This window comes from Sebastes fasciatus, chromosome 12 (assembly GCF_043250625.1).
Source record: "Sebastes fasciatus isolate fSebFas1 chromosome 12, fSebFas1.pri, whole genome shotgun sequence".
In the NCBI taxonomy this organism is placed as follows: domain Eukaryota; kingdom Metazoa; phylum Chordata; class Actinopteri; order Perciformes; family Sebastidae; genus Sebastes; species Sebastes fasciatus.
Genome location: NC_133806.1, coordinates 26,778,410 through 26,796,092, shown reverse-complemented (window position 1 = coordinate 26,796,092; position 17,683 = coordinate 26,778,410). Strand labels below are relative to the sequence as shown.

The window sequence follows — 17,683 nt, the reverse complement described above, 5'->3', positions numbered from 1 at the left end:
TGTGGAAACATTTGAGTCATTAAGTTTTATGGCGTTCGGTCTGTGAGCTTTCACTTTAATACTAAATCAGATGACTTTTTAAAGCACCATAAAGGTGTATTTCTTTTTTTTTTATGGGTCATGAAGCTTTATTTTTCTTCCTGTAGATAAGACATAGCCAGCAAGTATTGGGCCAGAAATTGACTTTTTACAAGTAGTTGTGGAGTGACGAGGCAGTTGCAGTAATAATAATAATATAATCATAACATCTGACACATCTGATAAATGTATTTATTCATTTATGTTTTACTGTGTGGTGTATTTCTATGTTTGAGCTCTTTTACTACAAATCATGTTCACATTACTACCAAACACCAAATCCAACCAATCCTCTTTAAATTCCTATAACCTTCATGAAAGCAGTATTTGTTTCAGTGTTGTGTTGGATTTCTCTACCCTGTAAAGGCACTTGGTCACTGAGTGAACAGCTCACTGAGGAGATCTACAGTAGCTGAAAATACGCATTTATTTGCTTTTATCTTCACCAGAAAAAAAGCAATAAGATTACAGTTAAATGTAATGTGTTATTTTCCACTTCTGACTCCTTTTCACACCATGATGACAACAAAGCGTGGACATTTTAGTGATTTAATTATGCCCAGAATTATGATTGTATTAATTTGTGTTATTACTTTGGTCCCCCGACCATTATTTTTATTATTATTTAAAATGCTTTGTGTCACTTGTAGGACAGTAGAAAACTCACCTGCTCTCACATGAAGTAGCTGAGGACGATATAGTTTTTGTCCAGTAGAGGATGATATTGGACAGAGTGATTGGAACAACTACTGTGATGTGATAGATCAGTTCAGTCAGCCATGATGATGATCGGGTGAACAGAATATCAGTTTTGCAGTAAGTTTGTCTTAAATATTTTATTTGAGTTAGTTTCAGTATCGTATTTAAACTCCAAATTCATTCAGATTAAGGCATTACAATTCTTAAATCAAACGAGCTGTGTTCATGACTCGCGCTAAAGGTCGTCTGGACCACTTATGAATTTTGTTTGTAGCAAAGAGAGAACTCTAAATACGAGTGCCACAAATTCTCTTTTAAATCATTCATAAATAGAATAAAGAAGCATAAATCCACCTTTACAGAGACAAAGTTAATAATGCATTTGAGTGATCCTCAACAAGTTGCACATTCTTAGCGCTCTTCTTAGCGCCCGGCAGGTGTCATGGAGGGGGGAAAAAAAATATTTAAATAAATGTTCTCCAATTACACGATTTAACAGAACATAACATTAAACACTATAGTTAATATTTAACATATATATTTTAGGAATGTCAGCGATAACACAACATTGTCCAACAGGCAAAATCTAAAGTATATCCATGCGTCTCTGTCCCAGATCAAACTAAGCAGTTATTTAGATCAGATCGTTCAGATGAAGCTGGACGATTTTAGCCCGTTTCTGGCCCAAATTTTGAGCCGCACGACTCATTTTAGAGTCGGACTGAGGACGTCGTTTGCCGTGCAGTGTACGGAACGAGGACCAATTAACTCCTCCCGACCGGCTGCGGAGAGTCGGATGAATTTCTGACATCTCAGAAATTTTGATCGGCCGTCCAATACAATACAATAGATATAGTATAATGTAGCCAGCTTACGTAGCTTCCTCGCCACCTGCGAGTCCATCTACGCCGGCGCCTCTTTTTTTCGACGTTTCAGCAGACAGGATGGTACAGATGATCAAGGCAGCACGTTTCTGCCTTGTTAGCATTGTGACCCGTACAGACCTCTGCTAGCAAACAAACTTTACCTGCCTCGGAGCTTTCAAACAAATCTTTATTGACAACTGTCAACAGACAGAACGACCCCTCAGGGGCTGACGGGTTTTTTTTCTTCTATTTTACACGGTGTGAGCACTCAGGTCGTGGCTGACGATCGGACCGTACAGTGTGAGCACATAATTCGTGAGCTTTGGCTTTACATCGCAAACGATCTACTCGTCCAGTAGGAGTAGGAAGTACACACCAACGTTTCTAAAATCGTACAGTGTATGCCCAGCTGATAACTGATAGCCGCCAAAGCTGACCAGTATTGCTGAAGCGACATCTAACAGAGCATCACCAGTGGGGCACGCCCACATGCACTAAAAGGCACGTGTGGGCGGCCCGGCGATGTCAACAAAGCACAGAGAGGCTGTGATTACAAAACACACAGAGGGAAACTTCATTCTCTGCTCAAGTAGACATTACTCCAGTGTATAAATATATAATAATATATATATAGAAATAGTTGTTTGCTGCTATATTAATCTTGTGAATATCGTATAGAGAACTTTTAAACAATGTAGTGTCTGACATCCCTTTAAAGTGTTAAAATGTTAACAATAGTGTTTAACAACATGCTGTGTTTATTCCTGCACACAAATGACTCATTTGAGAGCAAGAATTAAATAGAGAGCAGCAAATACTCACTTCTGTGCACAAATGACTTTTCAGGGTAAATAAATAGGAGTAAAGTCCAAGTGGCAGGTTCCATGACACCTAAATTTACAGTCAGCTGTAATGAACAGCCTACATGTAGTGATGAACAGGCTACTAACAGGAACGGTATTATTTACATTCTGCAGCGGCCTTTTAATCGATCAACCTCACATGATGATTAACGATGAAGTGATAAAGACCGCTCAAATGCACCATTCAACAAGTTGCCAGTAGACATTTGGGATACTGAGGACTTCCGATGATACCCTGGCGGGGTGATTCAAATTGTGGCAAAAGAAGGCCAGATTTCCTGGAGCCTTATGGACCCGTTACTGGTCTTGAAGCCAGAAACAGGCAGCGTCTAACCCGGGACAGAGCAACTGTACATGGATATAAACATATATTGGCAAAGAGAAAAAGACAAAAGGCAAATTAACGGTAAATACAGTAAATTCAGTTTCAGCTGTGCTGTGACGTCACAGCAGCCGTTGTGAATCTGATCCCAACGCACCCATTAAGGGAATGCAGTGGGACAAACATTCATTCCCACAGCATTCCTCAGAAATCAGGAACAATCACATCCAGTAAGAACAAACCCCCGAGGTTCCAGTAAAGCTGTGGACAGACAGTCCCGTCCACATGACAGTAGCTACAGTGTGGACAGCAGCGGGCCCGTGCACTCCCAGTCTCTGTCTTTCCACCGTTGTCGTCGTCGTACACGAGGCCGGCCCTGCTTCCCACCGCCCTCCTCCACTCCACCCCTCCGTCAGTACAGGCTCCAGGCCTGCTGATGCTGATGCTGGGGGTAAAGCGATGAAGAGCTAGAGGATGAGGCGGTGAGGTCGCCAAGGCCCAGCTGCTTTCCACACACACACATTCAGTCCAGCTTCTCCTTCTGGACCAACTTGGGAGCATCTACAAAGTCCAGTCCGTTAAAGAGGATGAGGCCGCCCGTCACCACGCTGGCTGATCCCCAGAACAGAACGTAGGCCAGAGTCTCAGTCCACGTGTCACCTGACAGGGGACAGCAGGTCACACCGAGTCAGTGCAAAGCATTTCAAACTCATAAGTATGGGGGAACTTTACAAAAATAGTAATTAGTGCATACATTTGAGCCTGACAAGAATACATTTTAAGATAAATAAACTAGGGCAGTCAAAGTTAACACAAATTCATTTTAATTTCTTTAACGCAACTTGCGATTTTTAGGTTGTAACGGGCTCAGTTTTAAAACTAGAGTGAAGATACTGGTATCATATGAAACTAAAAAACCTAATGTATTCATTGGTACCAACCATGTCATGCTAGCTTATCGTGAAGGAGGTTAAATAATGCTCCAAACTTGCGCTATATTTTGGCCATTTTCAAAGGGGTCCCTTGACCTCTGACCTCCAGACATGCCCACTTTATGATAATCACATGCAGTTTTTGGGCAAGTCATAGTCAAGTCAGCACACTGACACACTGACAGCTGTTGTTGTCTGTTGGTCTGCAGTTTGCCATGTTATGATTTGAGCATATTTTTTATGCTAAATGCAGTACCTGTGAGGGTTTCTGGACAATATCTGTCATTGTTTTGTGTTGATAATTGATTTCCAATAATAAATATATACATACATTTGCATAAAGCAGCATATTTGTCCACTCCCATGTTGATAAGAGTATTAAATACTTGACAAATCTCCCTTTAAGGTTCATTGTGAACAGATAAAAAATGTGTGATTAATTGCGATTAACTATTTTAATCGATTGACAGCCCTACTTTAAACCCTTATGTTGTGCTTGTAGGTATGAAAATAATTGGAGTTTATAGCAGTTTGTCTTACCAGCCATTAGCAGGGAGATGATGCACATGGAGAACGCCACCACCATGACGATAGGCAACTAGAAAAGGAAAAGAGTCTCATTAAAGACATCGGAAAGAGAAAAACGTGTCAGTCTATTTTTCAGAGGCCTTCTTACCGTCAGGAACTTCCAGTCTTTGGTGTCACGCAGCGGGGTGGCCATATCAGCTTCATCCACAGCGTAGTTCCCCAGGAACAGATCAATGGAGTCCTGCATTAAAACAGACCAAATGTTTCCTGCTGTTTCAACGGTTTCTCTTCTTTGTGTTTTTGCAGTGACGTGCATCTCTAAACGCCGAGCTGCCCTGTGATTGTTCATACTTCTGTCAGATCAGGTTCAGGCTGTTTTGCTGCGTAAAGCTTCAGTTTACTTTTTGTTTATTTTCAAATATATCTCATTCATTATTATCTTTTAGGGCTGTCAAAGTTAACGCATTAAGGCAACTTGCAATTTTGCTAGAGTGAAGATACTGGCATCATAAGAAACTAGATAGCCTAAGGAATCCATCGGTATCAACCATGTCAAACTAGCTTGTCGCGTAGGAGGTTAAATAATGCTCCAAACTTACACTAAATTTTGGTGAGGAAAAACTGTCATGGCCATTTCCAAAGGGGTCCCTTGACCTCTGACCTCCAGATATGTGAATGAAAATAGGTTCTATGGGTACCCACGAGTCTCCCCTTTACAGACATGCCAGACAGATAACAGTGCATAAGTTGAAATGTAAACCTGTCCAAGTTTAATTTGGCGGAGACGCCCCTAAAACTTTATATACTCATTGTGTGAGTATGACTGTAAAACACAAATTACTAATGCACACATCAAATCCATGAAGGTTTGGACCCACCTGTCTGAAACCATCAGAGAAGTTGTTTTTGTAATATCGGATCATGGAGTTCCAGCCGTCCATCACCAGCCCCCAATGAGTCCTCTTCCCTGTCCTGTGAGAGATCATCATGTAGATCAACAGCATGTAGAAAATGTCCTCTAGCATCACCATTTACACCATCTGACTCTAATCTCATTTACTGAGGAGGACATGCCATCCTCCCCAGAGGATAAACCCCTCTCCATTTTGGACAGCTTTCTTTTTGCATATGAACTTGTAATTTTAGACAGGTTTCACAGAAATGATGAGTATTATTGTTACGGCCGCAGCCGGCAACCCCTCCATCTGTCTAACCAGAGGTCTGTGCTACGAAGCGAGTTCAACATACTCAGGGTATCTTCTTGTTATCTGGCTCAACTAACCCTAACAGAAGTGATCCCCCTAAACGGTCCTACGAAGGTGATTATGAACTCGGTAAATCAACCCAGGGTTTCTCAATCTGGCTACGAGCGTGTTCACGTGAAAGGGGCGGGGTTTGCAGCATACGACCAATCACTAACATGGACAAGTCTACAGACTTGCAGACTGGAAGACTTTACATCAACATATAATAAAGGATTATCTGACCTAACGTGGACAACAAAGCAAAGCAACAAAGCAGTCTAAGTCTAGTGTGTGGTGTGGTGTTTTGGTCAAATCGTTGCTCTCCACACACTCTAGGAACAAAACTGTTAAATTTAGTTTAATTTTAACATAACATGTCGTTAAAATCTTTTAGTGTGGGCCAGCCCAAGAGAAAAAGACTTTTCAACTGCAGCCCCAGTCCTTCATGGCCCTGATGAGCTCTGGGAGGAGCCAACGGCCCAATTGAATCAGTGCTTCTATAAGTAGGAGGAAGAACATGACTCTGTTTGCCCTGCATGCTACCAGCTAGACATGATCCCCTGCCCTTCATCCAGTGCGTCTAAAATACACCACTTGATGAGGTTAAACTCATCTACATAAAGTCCCTTTTTGGTGGAGTGTCCTGTCTCTCCCTCCCTGATTCTGGTTACCTCATGTCTGACACTTAAATATCCATAGTCTCCAGCCCTCGGACAGATGGGTGGATAGACAAACTAGCCCACATCTCCATCCTGACGCTGTTCCTTTGCCACTAGCAGGTAGTTAGCATGTGTTCAGCTGTGTGAAAACTGACCTGGTGAAGTCGGTCTTCAAGGCACCGGTACCAGCGTACTGCTTGGCACAGGCATCAGCGTTGTCTGCCCAGGCTGCATGTGAACAGACACAACACATATCAGATTAGAGGAAACAGATCATGTTGACATCTATGACCTGAAATGTAGGCGTGTCAGGTGTCAAAGGAGACTGCTGAGCCCACCGTTCTTGAATTTCTTCCCAAAGTCGGCCTGCTCCTCGAGCTGCTGGCCCACGTGGAGGACTCCCATTTTCTGCAGGCACATACGGCGAAACAATTAACCGTCGGACTCATTTGTCAAAGGCTACGCTAAAAGCTACTAGCATGTTTCAGGATATTTCCTCTCTGTTTTCTGACCTGCTCCGGTTTTAATCTGCTGTTCCGCCCAAAACCAAAGAAAGTCTCCACAAAATAATGAATGATTTTGACCCTTCCATCCATCCATCCATCTTCAACCGCTTATCCGGGATCGGGTTGCTGATTTTGACCCTTCCAGTGAATTATTAAGATTAAGATTTGGCTTTGAGAACAATGAGTGCGTTTTCTGTAAAGGTGATATTGAAACCACAGAGCATCTCTTTGTTTCATGCCCTCAAACAATTCATGGAACGGTTAAGAAGCAAATCCACAGCAAGGCCTACTTTTGATCATAATTAAGGTAGTTTTATTATGGTACGGATGGCCTCTGAAGGAGGTGAACAGCGTTTTGCACTCGGCGGCTCACTTTACCGCAGTCTTGGAAAGGGAGGAGTAAGCGGAGGGGTACTCTGTTGGTTGCAATTTGCAACCACACCACTAGATGCCACCAAATACACACTGTCCCTTTAAGCTACTTTGAATGAAACTGGACACTTCCTCAACAGCACAATCGCTCCCTTTCCTGGTACGCTTTTAATGTGAAACATCTACAGGAAGTGTGAAGTTTCATTGACAGTAGTTTAACACTGATCGAATGACATGACTGTTGTTGTACTGATGAGATCAGAGAGCTGTGGAAATGGACAATATGCTGAATTTCTCACGTGAGCCATTCTAATACAGGTCAATATCACGCCACCTCTCTGTGCTCCTGCTGTCCACTTGAATACCAGATTTCCTCATTGCTGTGTCATAATAAGCACAAACTGCACAATAATAGAGTGCTACAGGAATGAGTCCTAAAACCTGGATATGAGTTAGCATTTTAGCACTTCGGGTTTCAGTTAGATGCCTGAAATAAGGTCTGTGGTTAACACAAGCTGAAGAGATTTTAACATTTTGTTCTACGACATAAAATCAATAAATACCCCACTTGTGAATTTTGAAGCCTTTATGTGTCTTAAAAAAGGCGTTTGCTAACAAGTGGCTACTAAACGTCATCCGTGGTGTAGTTCGTTTATAGCCTAACGTTAGCTTTTTACTTCTGGTGATTGCATTCACACTTTGAAAAAATCATAAAAGTGGTGTTCATTTGTGGAGATTATCTTGCTGAACAAAACGTGTAGGTATCATAAACGTGTGTTTGCCACAGAGCTTATTTTCTGCAATAATCCAAAACCCAATGGAAAAATCCATTGACTTTTTGTGGAGGGAACCAGGGCGATGCTAACTTCCTGTACAAAAATATGTCATTCCTGGAGCACTCTATTCATGTTAAATTTCATATTATGTTGAACTAATTAGTATGTACACTGAGCAAATATGGAGTGGAGAAGTGCGTTAGGCTGAAGGAGTGGTTTCCATGATTTTTACACTTAATTTTATACAACTGGAATCCATTGTAACCGACACAAATTTGAGCTGCTGTTCTCTCTATTCAGTTTCTTTTATTATTACGTCCCCCTCCTGTAGGATTATAGAGTCGTACCCGTAGCTGTGACTGCAGCGAGCGCTGGGCCAGCATGCTCTGGATGACGTTGGTACGATCCAGACAGTCCATGCAGTTGCTCCGAAAGGTCCCCTCCTGGCCCAACAGCACCTTCCCATCAGCATCCACCAGGAAATATCTGAATCCACATACAACACCGTTACTTCCGATGTAGAGTACCTAGACATCTACCTGGTATATATCGACTCATGCACACTGACCCAAATTCGTCCTGCATTTCAGCGACCATGTCCAATAAGATCTGCAGGCGGTGCCACCTCATCCGACTGCACTCCTTGTGGAAGTCAAAGGCTACGTACCTGCAGAAAAGCATTTATCAAAACATAGAATGACCTTGAGGTGGTGTGAGGCACATGTGAGGGGTGAGAGACGGAGCTGGTGGTAGTCTTACTTGATCATGCCGTTACCCAAGTCAGTCACCATCTTGTCAAATGCCAGCTCCAGAGGCTTTTCTGAGCCCTTTTGGTTGATCTGTGAAAAAAAGGACGTCAAGAAGTGTTTTATCTAAAAATCATGCAAACAACCATAAATGAGTATTTGTCATTGACATGGTATTATTTCCTTTGACTGCTTCTTTCTAGCAGTCTGATTTTTATTTTAATTATTTAAAATGAATTGTAAAGGTGTATATGGGTTTAGAACATTATGATAGAAGTATATGATGGTCATCCCCATGCTCTATTATGTCTCAGAAGTTGTTACAACAATTTTTGGGTTGATACCATTTGTTACACAGATTTGGTGCTAAATTTAACCATTTTTTACCATTTGAGAATTGATAAAAATTATGAATAATCCCTCCAAAATACCACATTAAGACACCAAGACCTTGAGGAACACCACAGAAAAAGTCATGCTGTGATTTGGGATCAAAAACTTTTGACATTTGGAGATTTCTGCAAGAATTGCATTTTTCTGTGATTGGATGGCGAGCACTTCTGTTGTGTAAACTGTTCAGAAACCCCCTTATTGTCAATCTAGCTAGGAAAGCCATCCATCCGCTGAATGCTTTAGGTCTCTAGTTTGTGGCTGGAAAGTTTCATGAGGCTGTGATTATCCTAGAGGTCACCACAGGTCATTTTATACAGTGAGGTCAAGTTTCAAGAAATGGTCTCACTACAATGAAATGGTTTCTATGGGGACTAACATCATCACACATGAATACAGTTGGGCTCATTGGATCCACAAGAGTCTCAGCTTTACAGTGATACCCAATTTATGTAAAAATTATGTAATTAACTGTTTAGGGACCCCAGTATGCAGAAATATTCAAATATACCATTTTAGAATAAGAGAAAATAACACATTTACACTGCATGTAAAAAAACTGCATGTGTTTATCATAAAGTGGGCATGTCTGTAAAGGGGAGACTCGTGGGTACACATAGAACCCATTTTCATTCACATATCTTGAGGTCAGAGGTCAAGGGACCCCTTTGAAAATGGCCATGACAGTTTTTCCTCGTCAAAATTTAGCCCAACTTTGGAGCGTTATTTAGCCTCCTTCCCGACACGCTAGTATGACATGGTTGGTACCATTGGATTCCTTATGTTTTTCTAGTTTCATATGATATCTGGACCTTCACTAGCTCTAAAACTGAAACTGCCACAGCCTCTGAAAGACAGTAAAGTCGGTTGGGATCGCCCACTGGGTCTCAGGGGGCTAGTGTGACATCGACACCTAGCTGACACATTGATTTCATAAAATGACAGTAATGCAGGTGATAGAATCAACAGATGTGACATTTTTTTCATCTCACCAAGTTCAGAATGACTTGTCTTCCATAGAGAATAACCTGTGAGTCAAAGTGTCTCTGGAATCCGTCCAACTAAAGAGAGAAATGGAGAGAAACTGCATGAGAAATGAAGACGAATAAGCCTTCAAATACGTAGAGGACCTTGTTTTGTCTCATGTAAATGTAAAGACAGCTTACGTGGTTCACTGTTTTGTTGATCTGTGGTTTTGGCTTGTACTTGAGATTGGGCCTTTGGGACCAGTAGAAGGGGATGGAGCCTCTTGTCTATGAGGGAAAAGGGCACAGTGCATAAACATACAATCACCCTGCTTTCATAAACTCATCCCTCCATTACAACATCGAAGCCCCGGTTTGCTGTGGTTTACAGCACTCAGATTCGAAAGTCACACAATAACACAATCAAACCCACCGATCGAGGCAGCGGTAGACCAGCAACTCCCTGGGGTCTACAAGGTAAAATTACCGTTTTTGTCAATGGAGTCTGGTGGTTTTGGTGGCTGTCTGACGGAGAGGTAAAGCTGTGAAAATATTCTAAATGTAGCATACACTTAAACAGTCATCGATTTTTTTACGGGGCTAAAATACGTTTTTCTGTCGCTCCCGTCAACAGCCACTTTACCTCGCCGTCAGACAGCACTTTCTGACGAGGAACTGAAGCCGTTATATAGCTCTCTTGAAAGCAACCAGACTCCATTCACAAAAATAACAATTTTACCTCACAGAATGCAAGAGAATACACATACAAGCGCCAATAAAATCCAGTTATTTCCAGTTATAATTTGAGGGTTAATGTATAGTATTTACAGTGTATGGCGTCATGATATGACAACAAAACATCTACATCATTTTGAGGTTGAGAATTCTGAACTTGCTGTTCTTCCACTGATGCCAGACTTCACTACATCTCTCCGGTAGCATTATTGCTTTGGCTCACCTGGACAAAGGAAGCCTTGGCGCTGTTGTACTGCACTATCTGCTCCGTTTCCACATAGTTAGCAGGATGGCCTTCTGAATCAATGCCTACAGACAAAAACACAAACAACGGTTTGAGAAGTTAGACATCTAATGCAGCTTTTCATTGACTGACTGTCCACTGGATGTGCCTGAATAGCGTATTTTTGCAGGAGCAGGTAACGTGAAACATGAAACTAACATGTAACAATGCATCTATTTTGTTATTGATTTTGTCTTTCTGTACATACAGCAGTTTTTCCTGCCATAAATGAGCTGCAAATGTGTTTGTAAAAAATCACAAGTGTTTGCAAAATTTCACTTACCTCGGACATAGTAGCGGACACCGGCTCTGAAACAGCTCCTCCTGGAGATAATACTCCACTCAAACACCTTTCCATTGATGCAGCTTGACTTCATGATGATGACTAGTCAACAGATGTGTTAAGAAACTGACGTGGAATAGTAAGGACACATTCAAAAATAACATAAACAAATATAAAGAAGCACGCCTGATGCCTACTGTTTTAAAGGGATAATTCGGATGTTTTGAAGTGGGGTTGTATGAGGTACTTATCCAGAGTAGGTGTATTACCTACAGTAGATGGAGTTTGGGGAAACAGACAGCACGGGAGCAAAGCAACGTACTGCTGTAGACGGAGGCAGCAGGAAAACTGATTTTAGCCGTCTTGCTCTCTGCAAAGCCACCAGACTGCTTTGACAAAAACAGTAATTTACTTCGCAGAACACAGGAGTTGTTGGTCTACCGCTGCCTCGATCGGTTAGTTTGTTTGTGTTATGGTGCGACTTTGGTTAATTCGGATTCACCAAAGTTACACAATAACACAAACAAACTAACAGATCGAGGCAGCAGTAGACCAACAACTCCTGTGTTCTGCGACGTAAAGTTACTGTTTTTGTCAAAGCAGTCTGGTGGCTTTGAAGAAAGCACAGATATAATAATAAAGCATATCAATTAACTTTGTGTTCTTTTCCTGGAAATGTATTAAATAAATTACCAGCTATTATTCCAGAGTCAAGTCCCAAGTCAAGACAGCCAAACAAAGTCATTTTCTATACATTTTTAGGTAAATACTGGTATAATTTGGCAGTAATTCCAAAGAAATTTCAAATAGTTTACTTGCTAATTATCACCTTGAAATTTGTGGACCTGTAAAATGAAGTGTTACCAAGATCTCACATACATTAAAATGGAATAGTCTATTTAAACTGTGGCAGGAAAGGATACAGCCGTGGACAACAGGATACACAAACTTGTGTAACTGTAAGAAAAGAGCAGTGTTAGATGATGAAATGCTTCACTGTCGTGCTGGTTTTTATCACTCCGAGTACAATTCTTCTGAAATAAAATTTAAGGTTACCGATGTAACCTTTGTTCTCTGAAGAGAACGAGATGTACTCACAGAATCAGGGTTACACAAGCAACATTAAGCTCTGTTCCCAACATTATTTTCTATGCGTGGGAGACGTCCGTGGAGATAAGGAGACTCCCATTTTGACCAACAAGCTTATCTTTAATGGACTGTTCACGCTAAGATTACATACAAAGTCAACGCAAAGAGGCGAATAGAAGTGAATTTGCTCCGGGCTACGCAAATGACGCAACGCGAACATTCGCGGGAGTTGAAATATTTCAACTTGAGTGAGAAATTTACGTGACGCTGGGAAGCGAAAGCCTCTCAGCGTTGAGATTGTCCTCCTGTCGTCACTGACGTCCTGATGTTGTTGAATCAGAAATGGAGGAAATATATCTTGTATGTGTCTGTGGTCACCCAGAGCTACGATAGTACATCATATCTGTACAGAGACCGGACCAAACTCTGTGTATAAACCCAAGACTGTCTATGGTAGAAACAACAACGTCGCTGCTGTATTTATGTCTTCATCTTGAGTGTTAATGGAGCAGCTGCATAGCCTGGCGCTGATCCATCCAAACACCATTCAGAAAACAAGCATTTTAAAAGTTGTTTCATTGTCGTCTTGCGGACAGACCTGACAAAGCATGAATTCAGACTTTTTACAAATTAACATCATTATGTAGTTATTTCGGCCTCATTTTAATCTGTTTACAACAACATCGCTGTTGTATTTATGCCTAGATGATGTTATGTTGAGTGTTGATGGAGCAGCTACAATGTTAGGATAGCCTGGCACTGATCAATCCAAACTCCATTCAAAAAACAAGCATTTTAAAAGTTGTTTGATTGTCGTCTTGTGTACAGACCTGACAAAGCATGAATTCAGAATTTTTACAAATCGGCATCATCATGTAGTTATTTCGGCATCCTTTTGATCCGTTTATTGCAATTAAATCACAGCACAATATGTTCATTTTGGGTTCATACTGCAGTAGTGACATGTGGCTCGCCGCCGGGTGATGTTATGAACTCAGACACGACGGCGTTTGGTTTTCTGACATATCTGGGACTTCCACAACATGTACAAAGCAGCAACAGTGGTTATTTCTTCCATGGTTGATGGAGGAAAGAAAAGTTGTTGGTATCTATGGAGACAAGCTCTTTCTCCTCTCCGGCGCGTCTAGTATTACAGTGAATACTTCGGGGGAAACGTATCCATCAGTGAGAGGTCTAAATAAATGCTGTGAAAGAGAACATTAATTGCGTCTCACCTCTGGCTGTGCAATGAATTCCCTCAACAGGTGGCCATTCCAGACAAATCGCTGATCTGCCTGCAACAGGGAAAGTTACCACATGTCAATACAAAGACAAATTCCCAGGCAGGCAGACAGTCCATTGACAAGGAGTTCTGAATTAAAGTTGCCGTGGCATATTGTGAAGGGAGGGGAGGGCCTCCAAAACATCCGTAGCCGGAGGAGGCCTCAAGTCATACTAAGGTATATCTTACCCTCTCCAGAAGGCTCATCTCCTGAAACTCAGGGCTGGTGTTAGCCAGGCGCTGCAGAGTGTGGGTCAGGTCGTAGTCTGTCGCAAAGTAGAAGCCGTCTGTGTGAAGCACACCGTTGATCATGGACAGGAAAGTCTTGTTGTCTTGCATCTGAAACACATCCAGCAGCAGAGGTGAGAGATAAAATACACTGAGTGGAAAAGGGTGCTGGTGTGGATTGCAGACAGTAGAGGAAGAAGAAGAAGCTACTGCTAGTAGATCAGAAATCAGCAGTAGAGTCTGATTGCAGCCGCGGAGGGGGGGTCATTGGTACAGTAGAACATGAGCGCCCAGTAGCTGCTGCCCTTTTTTTTTGCCCAGTAACTTTATTGTCCTGTTGGTATCAGACAAATCAGTGGCTATGCATTCGTTCTAAGTACGATTTAACTCACATTTTGTCACATTCTTAAATCATTTTATCATTATATGTGACTGTGATGAAAAAAGTCTGGCAAACTACAGCTAACTAACTGCTTAGAGTTACATTAACATTGGTCATTTGTACCAATTCGATCTTAACAAAGCTAGCTAGCCTGCTAGCTTAACCCTATGAGACCCGCAGACTGAGACTGACTTTACTGTCTGTCAGAGGCTCTAGCAGGTTAGAGCTAAAGTGAAGCTACAGATATCATATGAAACTAGAAAACCTAAGGAATCCATCGCTACTGGATTGGCCAAAGTTGGGCTGGATTTTAGCAGGGGAAAACTATTTTTTTAGCATAGTTTTAATAACAACTAGTGTGAGATAGCAGAACAGATCATTTGAGTTTTGGGTACTCCGACTTCTGAGTGGTAGCTAAGGGGCTCTATCATCCAGCTCTCCTTTCCACAAGCACAACCAGGAGCCATAGGATCCTACCTGGTTGTCTGTCAGGTGAAGTATTGTCTTTTTATAGGAGATGATGTCAAAGTCCTGAGCCTTCCACACAGCATGACCCAGCAAATCTCCCACCTTCTTCTTCTTTGTGATGACAACCAGGTACATGCCTAACAAAAACAGGGGGTTGGAAATGAAAATGCACGCAGAGCTCACCACAACCTCCTGATGGTTGCCATATGTCCCATAACCTCCCTGCATAACGTACTGAACTTACCTGCCACCAAACGTATAGTCCCCATGAGTCCATGTATTGGCCTGGTCTCAGCAGATGCAGGGATGTCCCTCTTCACTGAGGACCAAAGCAGGGACACAACAATGGTTAAGTGACAGTGTGTTCAGAAGACAAACAGCTGTAGAATGATATGAACTCATATTCTATCATTGAATTACTCGATTGATTAATTGATTATCTACTCTCTGACAAACTCTGATCAAAAGTTATCAGAGAATAAAATGATGCCTTAAAATTCCCTTTTTAATATGAGCTACAAATAATAAAACACAGAGAACAGATAGCAAAGTTATCATTGTTGTAGTCGTTTTGTGTCTTTGTGGTTGTTTTGTTTCTCTTTGTTGTTGTTTTGTTTCTCTTTGATGTGGTTTTGTGTTACTTTGTAGTAATTTTGTGTCTCTTTGTAGTCATTTTGTGTCTTTTTGTAGTCGTTTTGTGTCTCTGTAGTCGTTTTGTATGTATTTGTAGTTGTTTTGTGTTATTTGTAAGCATTTTGTCTCTCTGTAGTCGTTTTGTGTCTCTTTGTAGTTGTTTTGTGTTATTTGTAGTCAATTTGTGTCTCTTCGTAGTCGTTTTGTGTCTCTTTGTAGTCGTTTCGAGTCTCTTTGTAGTCGTTTCGAGTCTCTTCCTGGTTGTATGTGTCCCTTTGAGTGACATTTTGTAGGTGGGGCCCTGTTGGTAGGCTTTTTCAGTAAACCATCCACACACACACATATATTTATACTGCTACAGTCTTTTTGTTCTCATTCAATATGTGCCGGAGCTCAATCACCTAACCTGTATCTTACCTGTAAGAGTCATCTCAGTGGACACCCTGTCAATAGCCATGACGTCCTCGGATCCATCATCACAAGCCTCTATGTAGAACTTCTCAGGTGTGGTGCGCCTGGTGGGACAGACAGACAGACACAAGAGCTGTTTCTAAACCAACAAGTACTAACATCACACCAGCACCAGTAGCCCCACCAGCAGCGGGGCTCTGTGTAGTAACAACATGACTACAGAATAATGCGACCCAGAGCCAGCTAGAGGCTGACAACACAGAGCTGACAGGAAGTACCTGTTAGCTCTCTGTGCTAATGCAACACTGCAACCTTGTTGAAGCAGCTGGTTTTCTAGTGTCGCATCCATTAAACCTTCTTAAATATAGCTTCACTCCTGCTACATTAAGTGGTGTTAATGATGTCCCGCTATCAAATCCCCATAAATGCTCATTAGTGGAGTAAACGTTGAGTGTAATGAGACGTAGCATCGGCTGTAGGAGCAGCAACACGATGCCTGCGCTGACGGGGGAGCTAGTCTTTAGTCTCTACGGGGTGATTATCGTTAGCAGAGTCACTACACCGTCCTGACGGAGACTCTCTTCACTCAGTGTGAACATCAGATAAAGCTACGAGGTGTTACGGTGTTAGTTCACAGCACTTACAGGTTGAAACTCTCATAGGTGCTGCTCGCCATCTTTCCTCCCTTCTGACCTCAGTGACGTGTCAACGACACACACCGGCTACTTCCGGCATCAGCCGCTGGAAGAAATGCAGACTGATGATGCAAAGAGACGCAAGAGGGCGCTGTTGCCATGCAACATGTAATTATAACATTATCAATATCAATTACATTTATATATAAACTGGAAAAACAAAGTTCGGAAACTTGTGTTTGGTGGATTATTTCTCTGTTGTTACAATGCTAATGGTCATTGTATTTTACATGGTTGGAAAGCCTGTTTATTTACCTTCACAATGATGTCCAACTTGTAAGGATCATAGATTTGTGGGATGAGCAGCACAGCTGATTATGTGGGTAGCACCCAAGAAAAAATTGCCAAAATTCTCCGTCAATGGTAAACAAGGAACAAACAAGACATATTGGCAATTATACACTTTATTCATTTAATACACCGTCAGGAGCCTCAGTATCGGTGGAAGATCCATACGCAGCCACAACAGCCTGGCACCTCCTCCTCATGCTGGTCACCAACCGGGTCACACGTTGCTGTGGGATGGCGTTCCATTCCTCAACCAGGATTCCTTGCAGGTCAGCCAGCGTTGTTGTGTTGGTCACTCTAACACGTACGGCACCTCCAAGCTGATCCCACAAGGGTTGAATTGGGTTGAGGTGTGGACTCTTGGCAGGCCGTTTCATTCTCTCTACTCCCACATTGTGGAGGTAGTCTGTGATAACCCTGGCTCTGTGGGGGCGAGCGTTGTTTCTTGGAGGATGAAGTTAGGTCCCAGATTGTGGAGATATGGGATCACCACTGGCTGCAGAATCTCATCCTGATATCTCACTGCATTGAGATGGCCTTCAGTGATGACAAGCCTTGTTTTGCCAGTGAGGGAGATGCCGCCCCACACCATGACACTGCCCCCACCAAAGGCTCTTACTTCATCGGTGCAACAATCAGCATAGTGTTCTCCGCGTCTCCATACTTTGACCCTGCCATCCAACTTTCGCAGACAGAACCTGGACTCATCACTGAACATGACATTCCCCCACATGTTCAGGTTCCATTGTCTGTGTTGTCGACACCAGCGCAAACAGGCCTGACGGTGAAGGGCAGTTATTGCAGGCTTCCTGGTAGCCTTATGAGAATACACTGTTTACCATTGGCAGAGCATTTTGGCAAATCTTTCTTGGGCGCTACCCACATAATCAGCTGTGCTGCTCATCCCACAAATGCATGATCTTTACAAGTTGGACATCATTGTGAAGGTAAATAAACAGG

At 42.2% G+C, this 17,683-nt stretch overlaps 1 protein-coding gene across 1 annotated transcript; it reads right to left on the bottom strand.

Moving 5' to 3' along the window:
- Positions 1-899: 899 nt before the first annotated feature.
- On the bottom strand, positions 900-16,516 carry sacm1lb (SAC1 like phosphatidylinositide phosphatase b). Its single transcript, XM_074654454.1, has 20 exons — positions 16,385-16,516; positions 15,747-15,844; positions 14,941-15,015; positions 14,706-14,833; positions 13,808-13,957; positions 13,572-13,631; positions 12,171-12,204; positions 11,248-11,349; positions 10,905-10,990; positions 10,148-10,234; positions 9,974-10,042; positions 8,605-8,684; positions 8,414-8,512; positions 8,193-8,331; positions 6,530-6,599; positions 6,347-6,419; positions 5,167-5,260; positions 4,437-4,529; positions 4,301-4,358; positions 900-3,488 (listed from the first exon to the last, which is right to left on the bottom strand). Exons 1-20 carry the CDS (start codon positions 16,414-16,416, stop codon positions 3,352-3,354), a joined length of 1,764 nt encoding a protein of 587 aa, XP_074510555.1. The 5' UTR covers positions 16,417-16,516; the 3' UTR covers positions 900-3,351.
- Between the last annotated feature and the right edge of the window lie 1,167 nt (positions 16,517-17,683).

What these genes read in the sequence shown, in the direction of transcription:
- sacm1lb (XM_074654454.1), bottom strand. Translation starts at nt 16,416, where the DNA reads ATGGCGAGCAGCACCTATGAGAGTTTCAACCT. An exon ending in ACCTATGAGAGTTTCAACCT is followed by an intron (nt 15,845 to 16,384) that starts GTAAGTGCTGTG and finishes CTGTCCCACCAG; the next exon opens with GCGCACCACACCTGAGAAGT. An exon ending in GTATCCTGTTGTCCACGGCT is followed by an intron (nt 11,350 to 12,170) that starts GTATCCTTTCCT and finishes TCTGTTGACTAG; the next exon opens with TCATCATCATGAAGTCAAGC.